Below are 16793 nucleotides of genomic sequence, written 5' to 3' on the forward strand. Positions count from 1 at the left end.
CCTGCTTTTGCTAACTGGTGTGTTTTATTCTAAAACCAAAAACCGCAAAAGAGCTTTGGAGTGCTACAGATGGCGTCCGTATTTTATCTGCCTCAATGCAAAGAGATTAATTTATTAATTGACAATCAATTGACAATCTTCTACACCTACATTAATCTGCGCGCGATCAATACAAGGACAGAAGATTAAAAGATGTTACAAGTGATATCGCGTAAGTAACAGAAAAACTCGCCTACAATGAGTTTCATGCAAAAAATCAGTTTGCAAGGCTTATAGCAAGATTGTGTACCACAGTTATCTCGTTTAGGAGAAAATGTTTTAACGTTTCTTTTTTTTTTTGTAAGTTTTTATAACATTTTTTTTAAAACTTACAGAAAAAAGAGTGTTAAATAAACGATTAACTTTAATAAAAAAAAACACAAAGATATTTTTAAAAAGTTAGCTTTTGAGTTGGGGTAGTTTAATACCCCAGTCATCCAGAACATAACTTTCTTTTGTCGTCCTTTAAGGGTTAAGTGAATGGTAAATAGTACACCTTCAATTGGTATATTTAAAAAATAATCTAATAACTCTACTCTTAAGAAAAATTCTAATAACGCATGAATTGTTGGTAAATTACAATGAATAACAACCCAAAAATATCTTGTTTGATGATTACATTTTCTAAAGCAGTTTTTCATGCTGATTACAAATCTGAAAACCGTTTTTCTCTATCACGTCAGGTTTTTAAGATATTAACATAAACATACATTTTTTAATCCCTTATTGTTGCGAATGAATAAGAAAATAGAGTTTAGTTTACTAAGTTAATAACAGATGGCAACACTAAACATATTCTTTTGATATTTTAAAATGATATATTCTGTTCTGAAAATAGGTCCGCTAAAAGATGTGCAGGGCAGTCGTTGTTTGTTGTGATCGAGTGAAGTTATGTTCGAATATTGTGCTTCTTAAAAAAGATCCCGTGTGTGATATTTTAGTTTATAGATAAGGAGTAATGAATAAAGTATTTGATTTAAACATAGTAATTAAAAGTGAAAACCCCTGAGTGGTTTAATCGAGACCGAAATTAGTTATTTCGAGTTTGTTTTGTTTTCTACCGAGTAAGGTTATGTTTCACCTGTCTTTTAAGAAGACTAATATCATTTTACAGAAATGAACCCTGTTGAGTTAATTTTTTTTTTATCGAATGCTAATTTAGTGATTTTTGATGTTTTCCTTTTTATGTGAATTGAATTCTCCCTTGTGAGAAAATTTAATAAGTATATGAATGACAAGTGTCTAGTGATAGTGACTGATTTACTGTGTATTAGATGTTTATAAACTGATGTAAATGAACGAGTTGCTTGTTTAATTTAGTGTACTTAATTTGTAACTGTATGTTTATTAATGATTGGTGTGTTTATTATGAGTTATACTATTCCTATATATTTGCTATTTTTTTTCAGTGAAAACAATGGCGTCTAGAGGCTGCATCAATATACCAGACTTGTTTTGTTATGTGTGCGGCTATCTCACAGACAAAAGCCACCGAAAGACATTTACACCATTTCTGAGATAAGCTTATGAACTATACTTTGATTCAAAGGTTGACAGCGGCAAGTCATGGGCACCACAGCTCATTTGTTTGACATGTGGATGCAACTTACGGGGTTGGATAAGGAAGGCTAAAAATAACAACCATCTGGCATTTGGAGTTCCTATGATATGGCGTGAGTCAAGCAACCACATCACTGACTGTTATTTCTGTTTGACAAATGTCACAGGTTTCTCAAACAAGACTCGTTCATCTGTGAAGTATCCAGATATTCCTTCGGTTTCAAAACCAATTCCACATGATCCAGTCAGTTGTCCAATACCAACATCACCTACAGAATACAGAGTCGATGATGCAACACAAGAAGAAAGTTCGTCTTCCAGCAACATGGCAGACTCTGACTACAATCCTGATGATGATGAAATTCATTTGATTAATAATTATGATCTTTGCGACCTTGTACGGGACCTGGCACTAACAAAAGGTCAAGCTGAACTGCTAGGTTCAAGTCTGAAAGAGTTTAATTTGCTATCACCAGGTACAAGAACTTCACAATTTCGACATAGACACAAAGAACTCGTTCAGTTCTTTGCAATGAGTGACAATATGTGCTACTGCACTGACATCCAAGGTCTTATGTCAAGCCTCGGTTTAGAACATAAGACTAAAGCATGGCGTCTATTTATTGATTCCTCCAAGGCAAGTTTGAAGGCTGTATTATTACACAATGGAAACATGTATGCATCAGCACCGGTTGGTTATTCTACTCATCTAAAAGAGACGTACGAAACCATGTCGCTACTTCTTGAAAAAATTTCCTATCGCGATTACAATTGGAATATGTGTGGTGATTTAAAAGTGATCACTATTCTCATGGGAATGCAGACAGGGTACACCAAGTACTGCTGCTTTATCTGCGAGCGGAACAGCAGAGATAGGAAGCACCACTTTATAAATAAGAATTGGCCCATTAGAGATAAAATGGAGCCAGGTAGTAAAAACGTCCTGCGTGTGCCATTGGTTGAGCGTGAAAAAGTTCTTATGCCTCCACTTCATATAAAGCTGGGGCTCATGAAAAACTTCGTGAAGGCACTAGACAAAAACTGAGATGCTTTTCGGTACCTATGCAACAAGTCTCCAGAGTTGAGTTATGCGAAAGTGAAAGAAGGTGTATTCAAAGGTCCACATATAAGGAAGATCATAGCAGACAGTCTCTTCGAAGATTTACTCAGCAGAACTGAAAAAAAAGCATGGTTGGCATTTAAGTTTGTTGTAGCCAATTTCTTTGGAAATAATAAATCTCCTGACTATGTAAATATTGTGCAGAAGTGCATTAGTGCGTACAAGTTAATGGGTTGTAACATGTCCCTCAAGATTCATCTCCTCGACTCACATCTCGACTTCTTTCCAGAAAACCTAGGTTCTGTTAGTGATGAACATGGTGAACGTTTCCATCAGGACATCTCGGTGATGGAGTCACGCTATCAAGGCCGATGGAGTGCAGCAATGTTAGCCGACTATTGCTGGATGCTTCAGCGCAACATGCCGAATTGTCAGCACAAACGCAAGTCTACAGCCAAGAAATTCAAACCAAACTAACTTTTAATTTAAGGAACTTTACGTTATACCTATGTATTTTACAAGTGTATTATATCTTAAACTATGTGTATTTATGTTAAGTAGTACTCTATTCAGCGATATATGCTCTACTGTAACTTGCCTGCGAGTTGTTTGCTTTGATACAATATTAAACATATATAAATGGTCAATGCCAAATATCTCAACAACGGTGGGTGATAGAGACAAACGGTTTCTATATTTGTAATCAGCATGTCTTACTTGTCTTAAAACAAGTGTTGGTTTCCCAGATATTTTCCGAAAGTTTTTTTTTGTTGATCAGTGTTATCAGCTCGTCTTTAGTCACAACCTTATCAATTTTTTTGCCGGTTTTTGGCTCTTAAGTCTGCAGAATGTTTTCCGATGTTGTTCAACAATTTGCGGAAAAACAGTTTTTGATTTTGATCCTAGAAAATTTTCTAACTGTGTTTATTGAAATTTACAATAAGCGATACACCCCCGTTCAGCTTAGTTAAGTGGTTATAGACTGGATGTTCTTATGATAACAATCTCGGCCAGTCCACACACAGTGTGTCAATAATCTGGAAGGAAAAAATTCATTTTTTTAACTTATTTCAAAGTGTTTATTTGTTATGTATTTCGATTGCTATCGAAGTATATAACAAATAAACACTTAGTTAACTAAGTTAACTAAGGGCGCTCTCCAAATCATGTTACCTCCAAAATATCTTTTGATGGCGGTCGCCAGTGGCTTCTATTTCCCCATTTGCGGCGGACTCCAAAACATTCTGCCTCTATACAATAACATTGGCGGCGGCGGCCGCCATTTGTGAGGCGAAGCCATTAGAGGCAGCCTTTAAATCACCATGCCTCCGATTTATCTTCTGACGGCGGTCGCCAGTGGCTTCCATCTTCTAGTTGGCAGCGGCCGCCAAATGGGAGGTGGAAGCTATTGGAGTTGTACTTGATATCACCTTGCATCCAAAATACTTTCTGGCAACTGCCGTCAGTGGCTTTTGCCTCCCGATTAGCGGTGGCAGCCTCCAAATTATTCTGCGTCCCAAAAAACATTCTGGAAGCTGCCGCTAATTAGATGGCAAAAACAACTGGAGGTGGTAGCTGAAACATTCTACAAGTTAAAAAATTATTTGAAGGCTACCACCTATGGCTTCCTAAAAAGTTGGCCTCTCGGCAGAAAGTTACTTTGCCGCCGCGGAGGCATAATCAACTCTGCTCTAAATTCAGATTGCTTACGGTGATGTGTACGCTATCATTAAATAGTTGTTGCTGTGGAAACGGTTGTAAATTCAAAATGGAGTTTATGTTATTACTTTTATGAAATTTATGATGCTTTAAATCCAAAATAAATTTCTGAAAATACCGGCTCCTTTTATTTTACTTAAGACTCAAATTTTTTTTTAACAAAATTTTTTTTGAAAACTTGAATGAATTTTTTGATGACCTAAAAAAATAATTAAAAATTAAAGCATCTCTATGAATTAAAGTCAATAGGATCGCTCTCATTTTAATTATTCAATATTTAACGTTTTAATTATTCAATTTTTAGGTAATTATTCATTTTAATATACTTTTATATCTTAATTTTGCGTGAAATCTTTTTATATCAGTCAAACAGTTTATTTTGATGGAACTACTTTAGGCGATCATTCCTTGAAACATGGAAACATCATTTTTCATAAGGTAACATTATTTTATGTTTCAAAAGTTCTCTACATTATTTTAAATATTTATATATATTTTTAACTGGGGAAATAAGTAGATTGGGTCACTTTATTAAGGCTATTAAATGAAGAAGAAAAAAGACAACTCTTACGACTCAAATAAACAACCAGGAAACTTCTTCTATATGTTACAATGGTCACCCCCGTCTTTCTTCATTTCTATGTTGTGTACAATACACCAGAGGAAATATATTTTTGTTTTTAGATTTTTATAAAACTGATCGACTATAGTTATATAGTTATAGAAGCACTTTATCAAAAAAAGGTTTTTAAACTTAATTGTAAATAACTACGTGCTCTGAGTTTTGAATTTATTAGTAGACTTATATTATTCAGCCTTTAAAAAAATTAATTTCTTTCGCATTTTAGAGTTTTACTCCTGCTTGCGTGTCAACTTGCTGTTAAAGGTTTTATTACTCGTCTACCGTGCATTATATACGGCAAATTAAATCTGGTGCAAAGTCACTATAACAGTGGTACAGTTGTTAAGCATTTAACTTCTTTAACACAAAATGAATGCGCACTAGCATGTGTTACTGATGAGCTTTGTGTACAGGCAAACTTCAAAAAAGATGGAACCTCTTGTGAGTTGATATCTTCAGCTGATGTCAATGAAACAGATAGTTACGAATGGAACACTCTCAAGTCAGACACTGGCAGCGATAAACTCGTACGCTGTTTTTATCAACTCATGGTGTTTATAATTGACATAAAAAAAATAAATCCGACTGCTTTATAAATTTTTACTACATGTTTTTTTTTGCATTTGAACCATAGGTTGGTCCAATTTGCGAGCAAATTAATCCTTGTGCCACTGAAGATTATTGCAGGGATGTATGTGATGTAAATAATCAGCGTACATACGTTTGTTTAGGTTAGTAAAATTCATTTCAGACCTTTTATAAATCTCATTTCAAGATGCTTTTAGATGTTTATTTAACCAGTTTTAATCGCCGCTGCTACAACTAATTATCCAACAAAACGATAGTTTTGAAAGAGGTTTCATTTGCTACCAGCCTATTCTCGTAAAAGATATTAACTCACCAATAATATTTTTCATGTGTTCAAAGATATTCACATCGGACTTCGGTTTTTCGATATTTTTACGATTGATAGCGATTTAAACAAAAATTTTTAAGTAAGTCTTTTAAAATAAATCTAACTTTCTGAAGTTTATTACAATAGAATTCTTTTTGCGTTTAAAGTAGTCAGATTTTCGGAGTGTTGTGTGCATTCATACGTAAATTTGTAAGTTAAAATTTGATTAAATCAAATAAAGTCGGTTTTAAACAAATAGCAGCTCCTTAAAAATTTTTTTTTTTCTGAAGTTCTGTGAAGTTATGTCTGAATTTAAAAATTATTTTGAATTAGAATTATAATGAACGACTTATACAGAAATTTTTGGTTTAATAGTTATTTATTGTAAAAAATCGAAAAACCAAAGTCCAGTGTCTACAAGCATATGTCTGCAACTTAAAATGACATAAATTTTTTTATAAATTAGTTTTAAAATTAACAACTCAATTAATAACTGAAAGAATATTAAAGTGAACGATTCTTTACAGTTGAAATTATTTTTACTCAAGGTTCAAGTAATAATGCCGCTCGAAAAGGTGTCGTAAGCCTGTCATCAAAGATTCCAACTGAGTTTCATAACGATTGGGATCTTATTGATGGAAATTATTATACAATTGTTCACACAGACTAAGGATCTACGAACTGGATCAAGCTCGATATAGGCTACGTGTTTAGAATAAAGATTATTAAGCTCTTTAACCGTATTGGGTCACCAGAAAGATTGATTGGCTATAGATTGTTAATTGGAACAAAAGGCAAAGAGACTGAGAAGCAAATTGCTATATTAAATTCTGATATGGTACAGGTTTTCCAATGCACAGATCTTGCCAAATACGTTTTGATAACAAAAACTCCAGGAGATCAATACCTCAATGTATCTGAATTAGAGGTCTATGTATAAATACAAATTAAAAATTGAAGCTGATTTATAAAGTTGATATATGACTTGCTGAAGTAACTAAGTATTGAAGAAGTAGTTGAAATATGAATATTAAAGTAACTTATTAACGAAGCAAATATACTTAATAACATTCCTAAACTAAGTTACTTAGCAGATAACGTTTTGAGCAATGAAATCCTTTAAAGCAGCTTTTACTAATTCTAAGTAATATACACTACCGTGCAAAAGTCTCCGCTCATGTGTAATATTTGCAAGGAACAGTAAATGCAATACATTTTAGGATGATTTTAAATATAAAAAGAAAAAAATGTTAATATAAAAAGTTGATGAGGCCAAATCATAATTTTGCATACTTTTTCCTTTTCTTTTTGTTTCAAATAATTTTGTTTACCTTTGTTTTATTGAGTTCTGCTGCTAAAAACATGGCAGAAATTTTTCTATATGAATAACCTTTTTCACGTAAAATACATATAAAGTTCTTCAGTATTCTTTATTAAATTTAAAACTGCACAAAAGTTTTAACCAAAATATTTTTTGTAAGCTTAGGTTTGACAGTAGCATGATACTTTCCGGCATGGTAAGGATGTTTTCAGTAATTTTAATTGGTTGCTTTTAATAGACTTATGTTTATATTTATACTTGCATGGCCTACTTTATACACGGCCGGATATGTTGCATAAATAGGCCGAAAATTAGAAGGCCAGTTTTTCAGTATTTTAAGTTTTTGTGTTTTAAAATGTAAAATAGTTTTAAAAGTAATGCTTAACGTTTCCTAAGTTTAAAGTTTATTAAGTATTCCTTATTAAAAATTTTTTAGGTTAATTCATCTTTGTTAAATATTTTATTAGAAATTAAATTATCAAATATTAAGTAAAAACTATATTTTACAGTTCATTTCAAATATATAACTTTTAACATTTAAAATATAACAGATGCATTTATAAAATAGCATTTGGAGTTGAGATATTAACGATATTGAATTTATAAACAAATTTGTAGTTAAAACAATTTATTTGTATAAACAATTTATATATATATATATATATATTCACTACATTTCTTATTTTCTCTTTTCTCTTTGTCTCCTTTTGAAAGATAATACAGTATCTTTGTGTTTACTCCCACTTACAATCTTTTGTTCATTATTATAAAAAATATTTATTACTGTTCTATTAACAAGAGAAAGTCCCCACTCAAAATGACTATCACAAAGAAATTTTTGGTTCAAATTATACTCATATAAAATATTTTCGCTAACTTTTCTGATCTCAAGAGTTTCCAATGTAAGTAGACTTTGTTTCACTGCATCAACCATAGCAAAGCAACTAATAACATGACTTGCAATTAACTTTGAGGGAGTTAAGAGACCTCCTCTGGATACTAGGTCAATATATTCTGTATCTATGTCAGCGACATCACTTTTTAGCAATAAAGTACACAATTCACATTTCAATTTTTTAAGTAACTTTCTGCATATATATCCAGCAATAAAAATTGTAACCTCTTTACTGTCTTCATCTAACTCACTTTCCTGAATTTCATTATTAAAAAGTTCTGAAATTGAATTCAGATTCACATCTGAATGAAAAGGTTTTAAATCCAGTTTCCAAAAGTCAAAGTTCTCTTTTAATAACGATCTCATTTGCAAAATTTTCTCAGAAGTAGTTACTTCACGTAATCCAACTAGAAACCTGCCACCACTCATTTGACAATACTTTGAAAAATGTCGCTCTAATGGATCACTTTGGAAACGTGAGGTTAGAACATAATTATATCCTTCAAATAGAAGATCTTCAATTAGACTAGAAGTACTTTGCAATTTTATTACTAGTGCATTAAAAGTTTGAGTTGTGAGACAATATCTTTCAGTGGAACTGTACTGTAAATTTTGCCACTCTTGAACCCAGTGAGCAAGTGCACGTAAAAATTGTGGCTTACCATCCCCCATAACAGCTGCATTTCCTTTAACATTATTAGAGTATTTCATTTTTGAGTTGGATACTACCCACCATAAATTAAAGAGTTTTAAGAATTTTGATGCTGAGTATTCATTAGGAAAATAATTTTGAATTGCAGCTGAAGTTGTTTCATGGAATATATTTAATGCCAAGTTGACATCTTGTTTATTGTTACCTGGATATAGAGTCTTTTCCCCTAATTTATATGCCTTTCTTAAGTTTGCTGAAAGAGTTTTGTCTTTTTCATGTTCTCTATGAAGCAAAGCCCAAGAGATATCCCCTGCAGACACTTTCATATTAAAACTGTAATCAGTGAACTGAAATGGTGGGAAAATGAACTTTTTAGTACTAATCAAATTATTTCTTAAGTTTTTAAGCAAATGAACACTATCATACATCAGATAAACTTTATGATCAATATAAGTGATAAAGAAATTTTCTTCTGGCTTATCTGACCCATAAATGCTAAGCAATTTTGAATAAGCTGAGACATTTGTTGGATGGTTGTCTGCAATCAATGCTCGAATGTTAAAACCTGCAGATCTTAATGTATTTAAACTTTCCTCTATTTCATTTTTAATGAAATCTCCAGTGATATTAGTCTCTGGGATGGCTTTAATTACATAAGGTATTGATTTCTTGAGGCCAACAATCATAAAGACAATTACTCCTTTGTAGAGATTACCCTCTTTATCTTGTCCAGTTAATCTACCACTGTGGTATTCACAAGATTGCTGCAGATACATTTCATCAAAAAGAATAACACAATCATTGCTTATTTTGTCCTCATTTAACAATAACTTTAATGATTTTATTGAATCAATTCCACCTGATACTAACTTCTTTGATAGTGACTTTGACGGTAAAGGAAGTTGTTCCAGAAGATGCGAATAAGCCTGAGATGATGAATATCTTTGCATTAGTGCAAAACGTAACACTTTTGAAGAATATGGAGGTCGACCTTTAGATTTAAAAAAGATTAGTTTTGAAAGTTCATTAACTAAATAATAGGAATTTCCTTCAACAAGGTTGTGCATATAAGACACCAAATTATCTAAAATAGATAAACTTGTGAGTTTACAATTGTTGATAGTTCTAAACCAATGAGGAAGTGGAAGTGGACAACTTTTATAATGCAGTTTTACATGCAAATTGTTATCAACACTTATTGATTCAATAAAAGGAGTGCAGTCTACAAAAAACAAACGATAATATAAAACAAAACTTTCATATCTTTGAAAACTAAATCCATTTGGAGAGTTAGATTCATGAAGCATATCAATGTTTTTTATTTTATCCATTTCTTGAAATGAATGAAATTCATCTGGGATAGTAGAATCTCGTTTAGTTGGTGGTTTACGAAAGTTAGAAACTTTAGGCATTACAGAAGATAAAATACAAGTTTCTTCAGAATAAATAGATGGAACAGGTTTTAACTCGTGTTTTAAAGTAACTCGTTTTCCATATTTTAAATATTTTTCTTCAAAATGATCGATGCAAATAACTGAATGTTTGCTTGGTTTCCAATCTTTTCTGTTTACAAATTTAATCCATTTTTCTTCTAAATTAGTATCTTTGGGAAAACTAAAAACAGCTTTACTTGGATAAAGAGAACTAGGTTCACTTTTTTTAAATTTATAGCCAGTTCGACAATTAACCACAGCGCGTTTATTTACCATATTTCTCACAACTAATTTGGAAACTTGATCAACACGACGTTCTTGCCGAAAAAAACCATGAAAAACTGGCCTTCTAATTTTCGGCCTATTTTGCAACATATCCGGCCGTATATAAAGTAGGCCATGATACTTGAAAATGGCATTAGTGTGCGCATTTAATGTCTTGAATTTAATAAAGAATTTGAGAAATGGTGAAAGTAAAGAAAGAATATTGTGAAGAACTTCGTGGCAAAATATGTATTTTACGTGAAGAAGTTTATTCATATAGAAAAATTGCTTCCAGGTTAAAAATATCCGAATCAGGTGTGAGATATGCTCTACAACGATTGCATGATATTGGTTCCAACAGTGACAGATCACGTTCTGGAAGACCAAGAGTTACATCACGGCAAGAAGATACGTTTATTGTTGTGTCCAGCAAAAGAAATAGAAAAATTCCAGCCACAATTTTAACAGCAGAACTCAACAAAACAAGGGTAAAGCCAGTATCAACTGATACTGTAAAAAGAAGACTAAGATCAGTGAACTTAATTGGACGCATTGCTGCACGTAAACCTTTGTTGAGGGCAGTAAATAAGAAGAAAAGATTGGAATGGGCAAAAATGCATAAAAATTGGGGATTAGAAGATTGGAAGAAAGTTCTATGGACAGACGAGAGTAGGTTCGAACTTTTTGGTACCCGACGTCGCGTGCATGTTAGGCGTTTACCTAATGAAAGAGTGCTTCTTCAATGTATACAAAGTACTGTAAAACATGGAGGTGGTAATATTATGCTTTGGGGATGTTTTGGCAATTGGTTAACTGGAGATTTAGTTAAAATCACATCTACCATGGATAAACACATGTACCATAATATTTTGGTTAAGCACGCGATTCCATCTGGTATTCGTATAATTGGGAAAGGATTCATCATGCAGCAGGACAACGATCCAAAACATGCATCTGGATTATGCAAAAATTATTTGAAACTAAAAGAAAGGGGAAAAGTTTGCAAAATTATGACAAAATTATCACCAGACCTATCACCCATCGAAAAGTTGTGGGATGAACTGGATCGGAAGATCAGAGAAGCAGGTGAAACATCTTTTATTAATCACCAAATGCTATGGGAACGTTTGCAAAAAGCTTGGAATGAGATAACAGCGGAAACCATGAATAAATTATTAGCCCGAATGCCAAAATAATGTGCTGCTGTTATACGCTCCAAGGGGTCTCATATTGATGAAAATAAAATTTAACATTTACAACTTTGTATATTAACATTTTCTTGATTTTATATATTTAAAATCATCCTAAAATGTATTGTACTTACTGTCTAATTCATTGTTTAATAAACAATTAAAAATAAACGCAATTTTCTTGCAAACTTTTGTTACTTTATTGAAATATTAAAAATGAGCGGAGACTTTTGCACGGTAGTGTATACTATGCTTTATAACTTGGCAAAATCGTAATCACAATATTTCGAAATGGTTTATTTTATCGATTGAGCATTATGATATAGCATATTGATTTTAACTCCAATTTATGTCATTTGTTCTTGTTGACTTTTTTTCACTGTGCTTTTTGCTGTGTATGAAAAGAGAGTCTATTTTGTAAAATGTATTGATTCGTAGTCAGATGTAAAAAATATTATCAAGTTCAGAAAGTGACTCTTTAGTGTCTCAGGGAAAATCTAAATAATTCCCCACAGTCCAAATCACCTCCTCGCCTGGAGCAATGAGGGTCGACATCAAAAGTCCCCACATCGAAATGGTTTGTTTTTCCATTAAGCACAATATATGATTTTAATTCTAATTTACGTTATTTTTTGCTGTGGACTTTCTTAATAGAAAAGTTTGATCAATAATTTTGTAGAATTTATTTTAAGCTTTTATTTCAGAAGATTTTTACGGTAATAAAAATTATCATCATTTTCATGTACTATTTGGCAATAATATCATTCTGCTTTTTTATACATGCGCCATAATAGTTGTCTATCTCTTCATCAGCAATATTAATTAATTCAAAACTTCCATATTGATGATATTCCCATGTCTATGAAGCTTATAATATATAATTAAAAATTGAAATTGTTTTGTGAGGCGAATGAAAAGAAAACAAACTGATGTTATATGACATGTTTTATACGTAAATGAGCTTTAAAAAAGTTATTTTGTGCCATCAGTTATTTTGTTTTCGTTTTTCTCACCAATAACACAGGCCTGCAAAATGAGAGTCATAACTTCCTCTCTGGAATTTGATAGCTGATTCTTGGATATTTTGGTGCGCTGATTACGAATATGTACTTAGTTTTTCTCTATCACCTCCAGATTTTTCAAAAAAGGCACAGATAGAAAATAGCAAAAAAACAGAAGATTTCACATAAAAAAATATATATTTAAAACAGAACATTATTTTTAACTTAAAAAACTACTAAAATATAATAACAACTTAACACTAGTCTAAATAACATTTAAATTTCATTTGTGGAACCTGGTCCTTTTCTCCTGGAAGCTTCGGTTGTGCGATTTTCGCTTAAATTTCCGGTTTGGATCGTCGCGCTTCAATAACCAACAATAGTCCGCCATCATGTTGGTATTCCATCTTCCTTGATACCGGACTTCAAGCTCTTTCAAATCTTGGTGAAATCTTTCGCCTTGTTCTTCGCTAACGGCTTCTAGATTTTCTGGGAAGTAATCAATATGAGAATTTAAGAAATGAAGTTTAATGCTCATATTACAACCCATTACACCCAAATTGGAAATCATTTTGGCCACTATTTCTTTATAGTCGGAGCTTTTATTGTTCCCCAAAAATTTTGTCACCACTTCCTTAAATGACTGCCATGCTTGCAACTCGATATCATTAAGTTTTTCATCAAACTTTTCATCCGACATTAATTTCCTAATATCAGGGCCGACGAAAATTCCTTCTTTTATCTTAGCTTCTGATAAAGATGGAAAAACTGAATGCAGATATTTGAAGCCTTCCCCCTCTTTATTTAAAGCCTTCACAAATCGTCAGGTTAGAATTATTCTGTTCTATCTCCCATTTTAAACGTTGGGAGAAAATGAATTGTTAATTTTACTAAGTAATGATCACTTTTAAAATATATTTTATTTTTAAATTTTTTTTTTTCTAAATAGTTTCTTTAAACACAAAGTATTTTAAAAATAAGTTACTTTTCAAAAAAGTAATTGTAAAATTTTAAGTAATCTTTACTTATAGAAAAAAATCTAAAACTTTCTTTCAACGTTTAAAATGGGAGATAGAACAAAATAATTCTAACCTGACGAAATTGCTTCATTATACCCAATTTGATGTGCAATGGTGGCAGTAAAACTTTTTCTCTGGGAACCAAACTCTGTTTAGGTACGTTTTAGAATCCTGGGGTTAGTTCAGTTCTTGGAGTCCATTCCTTTTTGGTTCAATGATGTTGTTTATCCCGGCTATCCCACTCGCAAAGAAAGCACGGGTATTTTGTATAACCACCTTGTTGGCCTAGTAGCATGCTTATGATTTTCAAATCTCCACACAACATCCAACCGTGTTGCTCATAAGCTATATTAGTCAAAAGCTTTTCCAAATTTTCATAACATTCCTTTAAATGGATAGAATGTGCAACAGGTAACGAGGCATATGTATTCCCATTATGCAGAAGAACTGCTTTCAAACTTCTTTTTGAGGAGTCAATAAACAATCTCCACTCGTTAGGATCGTATTCAATGTCGTACATTTTCGTCAAGCCTGGAATATCTTTACAGAACACTAAATCTTCATCTTCAGCAAAGAATGGAAGAAAATCTTTTTCTCTGTGACGGTACCATGAAAATGAAGTACCAGGTGCCAGCATATTTCTTTCTTTTAATCGTGATCCGAGGAGTTCCGCTGCATCTTTGGGAAGATTCAAATCTCTTGTCAAGTCGTTTAAATGTGACTGTGAAAAGAGCTGACAAGCGTCAGAATCTCCATGAAATTCAGGATCAGATTAGTGTACATCCTCTTCCTCTATATCACAGTCAGAATTTTCAATTTGTAGAGCTGGAACCGGGGGCTGCACCATTTTTGAATCGCCAAATATTGCAGGCGTAACTGATGACACGTTTGGATAGTTTACGTCCCTTTTATTTTTTGAATTGTATCCAGTTATGTCACAACAACAAAAGTAGCAATCTTTAACATGGTCGTTAGGTTCTCTCCATAGCACAGGCGAAACGATTTTGAAGCTATTTTTCTGTCCTTTTGACCACTTGCGAAGTTCTAATAAACAAGTCGTACAAATTTTATGAGGTGCCCAAGTTTTGTCTTGGTTACTTAAAACGAGTCCAAAATAACTTTTATAAATATTTTTTACAAAGTCTGTAATACTGTTTCGTTGTTTTATCACCATAAATTTCCCGCAAGTATAACAGAAACAATTAGGAGAGTTTAAACAACTTCGCGATGCCATTTTAAAGTTTATGTTGCAAGATGCGCACTTCAACTGTTAAATTTCTAAATCAGTGTGGGTACTTATACAAAAATCCTTTGGTTTATCTTAATTACACCCTTTTCTAATAATATTCATAACAATTAGTTAATATTACCAAATCATTATGTAATAATGAGCTCATTACTAAATTAAGCCAAAATGACCCGTTTTTGACATGTTTAATGCGAATTACTAATACTTATTATGTAGTCATTAACAAATTACTAATTGGCGTTAATTTCTATGTTCCCTTACACTAATTATATGAAACAAAAATTGAGCTGAAGTAAATTAATAACGTTTTAGACATTTCAAAAGGTAGGCGCTCAAACATTTTAAAGCAAAATCTTAAATATTCCATATAAAAAAATGATGGATTTTTTTTATTATTTTTCTCGTAATCAGCACATCAGAAACTATAAAAAACGTTACTCAGATTTTAAAGAGGAAAACAATTGCAGGCCTGTGTAATCTTAGGGATATAAAGGAGGAGGGTATAAAGGAGGAGTGCGTAAACAAGCAGTGCGTAAAGGAGGAGCGCGTAAAAATGAACTTGGAGTTCGTTTCCGAACTTTGATTTGATATTTGTGATCATTTTTTGACTCGATGATTCTTAGTGAGGCGTTGTTGTTTATGCTTCTATATTAGTATAGTACAATTTATATGAATAAGAAAAAATCAATTTTGAAAGAATAAAATTACTAAAATGTCATGCTTTTTCTTTGATGTATTATCTTCTAAATTTATTTAATAGCAATTGCCCCTTTTTTATTATCTCCTTAGAATAAAATCATTGTCAATCCTGTCTTACTTAGTCAATAATTTTCAATTCTGTCTTACTGAGTCAATAATTTTTGTTTAATATTTAGTTAAACTCTTTGCTAATCGAAAAAAATACCAACTTAATCAGGAAAAGATATCTTCATATCAGATGAAATTGCGAAATGACATTTTTACAAGCTCACAAAAGTATTAGTAGTTGCTGTGGTTACCTAAAATTAAGTTTAAATCATTTCAATAACTACTCCACTGAAGTAGACAAACATTGAATTATTTTCATTACATACCAGTTTATTCTCTCTTAAAACATCCAACACCCTAAAAAACTGATTTTATATTTCGGTCCAAAAATCTGTTTTCAAAGTCACTCCATCTTTTCCACCAAAAGAGTTACATTTGACTTCATTTTTCAACTCTTTTTCTTTGTGTGTATGTACATTTTGCAATTTTTTATTTTTGTATATGTGGATATGTACATGTAAATATACCCATTTTAATGCATGTAAAATCAGGTTACTTTGAAGACTGGGGATTTCTAAAAGGCCGGCTTCCTTCAAACCTAAATCTGCTGTTTTTTTCTATTTATTAGCATATACTTTGGTATATTTGTGTTGATTCTAAAAACAACATTCATTTAACATAGTTAGCTCTTGCTTTTTACCAATAAAATAGAAGCCTAGTTATTATTCTTTGATGCGTGAACTTTGAGAAATAAGTAAATATAAAAAGATAATAACTATATAAAAATATAAAAAAAGGATATATTTGAATTAACTAAAATTTTTTAATAGTTGTTATTCATATAACAAACCAATCATTTGAACATTTTTCTTGAACGTTCACGATGAAATTTTCCCTGGTAAATTTTCACATTTTTAACTAACCAAGTTTTTCTTGCTGTACCTCACACATGAAGCTGTTTTTAATAAAATTATTAAGCATGAAAATTAAAGAAAAATAATTGGTCATAGTCATTAAGAAATAACTAAAAACTGTTATTTAGTTTTCCTTTCATATTTTTAAAACTTATGTTCTAGATAACATTATTGTACTTATATATAAAATATATATAGAGAGAGAATAATTAA

The 16793-nt window shown here is 31.8% G+C and overlaps 1 protein-coding gene across 2 annotated transcripts; it reads left to right on the top strand.

Moving 5' to 3' along the window:
* The first annotated feature begins 4712 nt into the window (after positions 1–4712).
* Positions 4713–7541, top strand: LOC145183988 (uncharacterized). Of its 2 annotated transcripts, none has more exons than XM_090093732.1 (4): positions 4713–4816; positions 5227–5527; positions 5635–5731; positions 7382–7541. In XM_090093732.1, exons 1-4 carry the CDS (start codon positions 4794–4796, stop codon positions 7396–7398), a joined length of 438 nt encoding a protein of 145 aa, XP_089949858.1. In that variant the 5' UTR covers positions 4713–4793; the 3' UTR covers positions 7399–7541. The 2 variants fall into 2 exon arrangements, with proteins under 2 accessions (XP_089949858.1, XP_089949857.1); XM_090093731.1 differs by lacking the exon at positions 7382–7541 and adding an exon at positions 6444–7175.
* Positions 7542–16793: the final 9252 nt, after the last annotated feature.

The sequence above is a fragment of the Hydra viridissima genome, unplaced genomic scaffold (assembly GCF_058129835.1).
Source record: "Hydra viridissima isolate aposymbiotic clone 2 unplaced genomic scaffold, HvirCarnegie_v1 scaffold_7, whole genome shotgun sequence".
Taxonomy (NCBI): domain Eukaryota; kingdom Metazoa; phylum Cnidaria; class Hydrozoa; order Anthoathecata; family Hydridae; genus Hydra; species Hydra viridissima.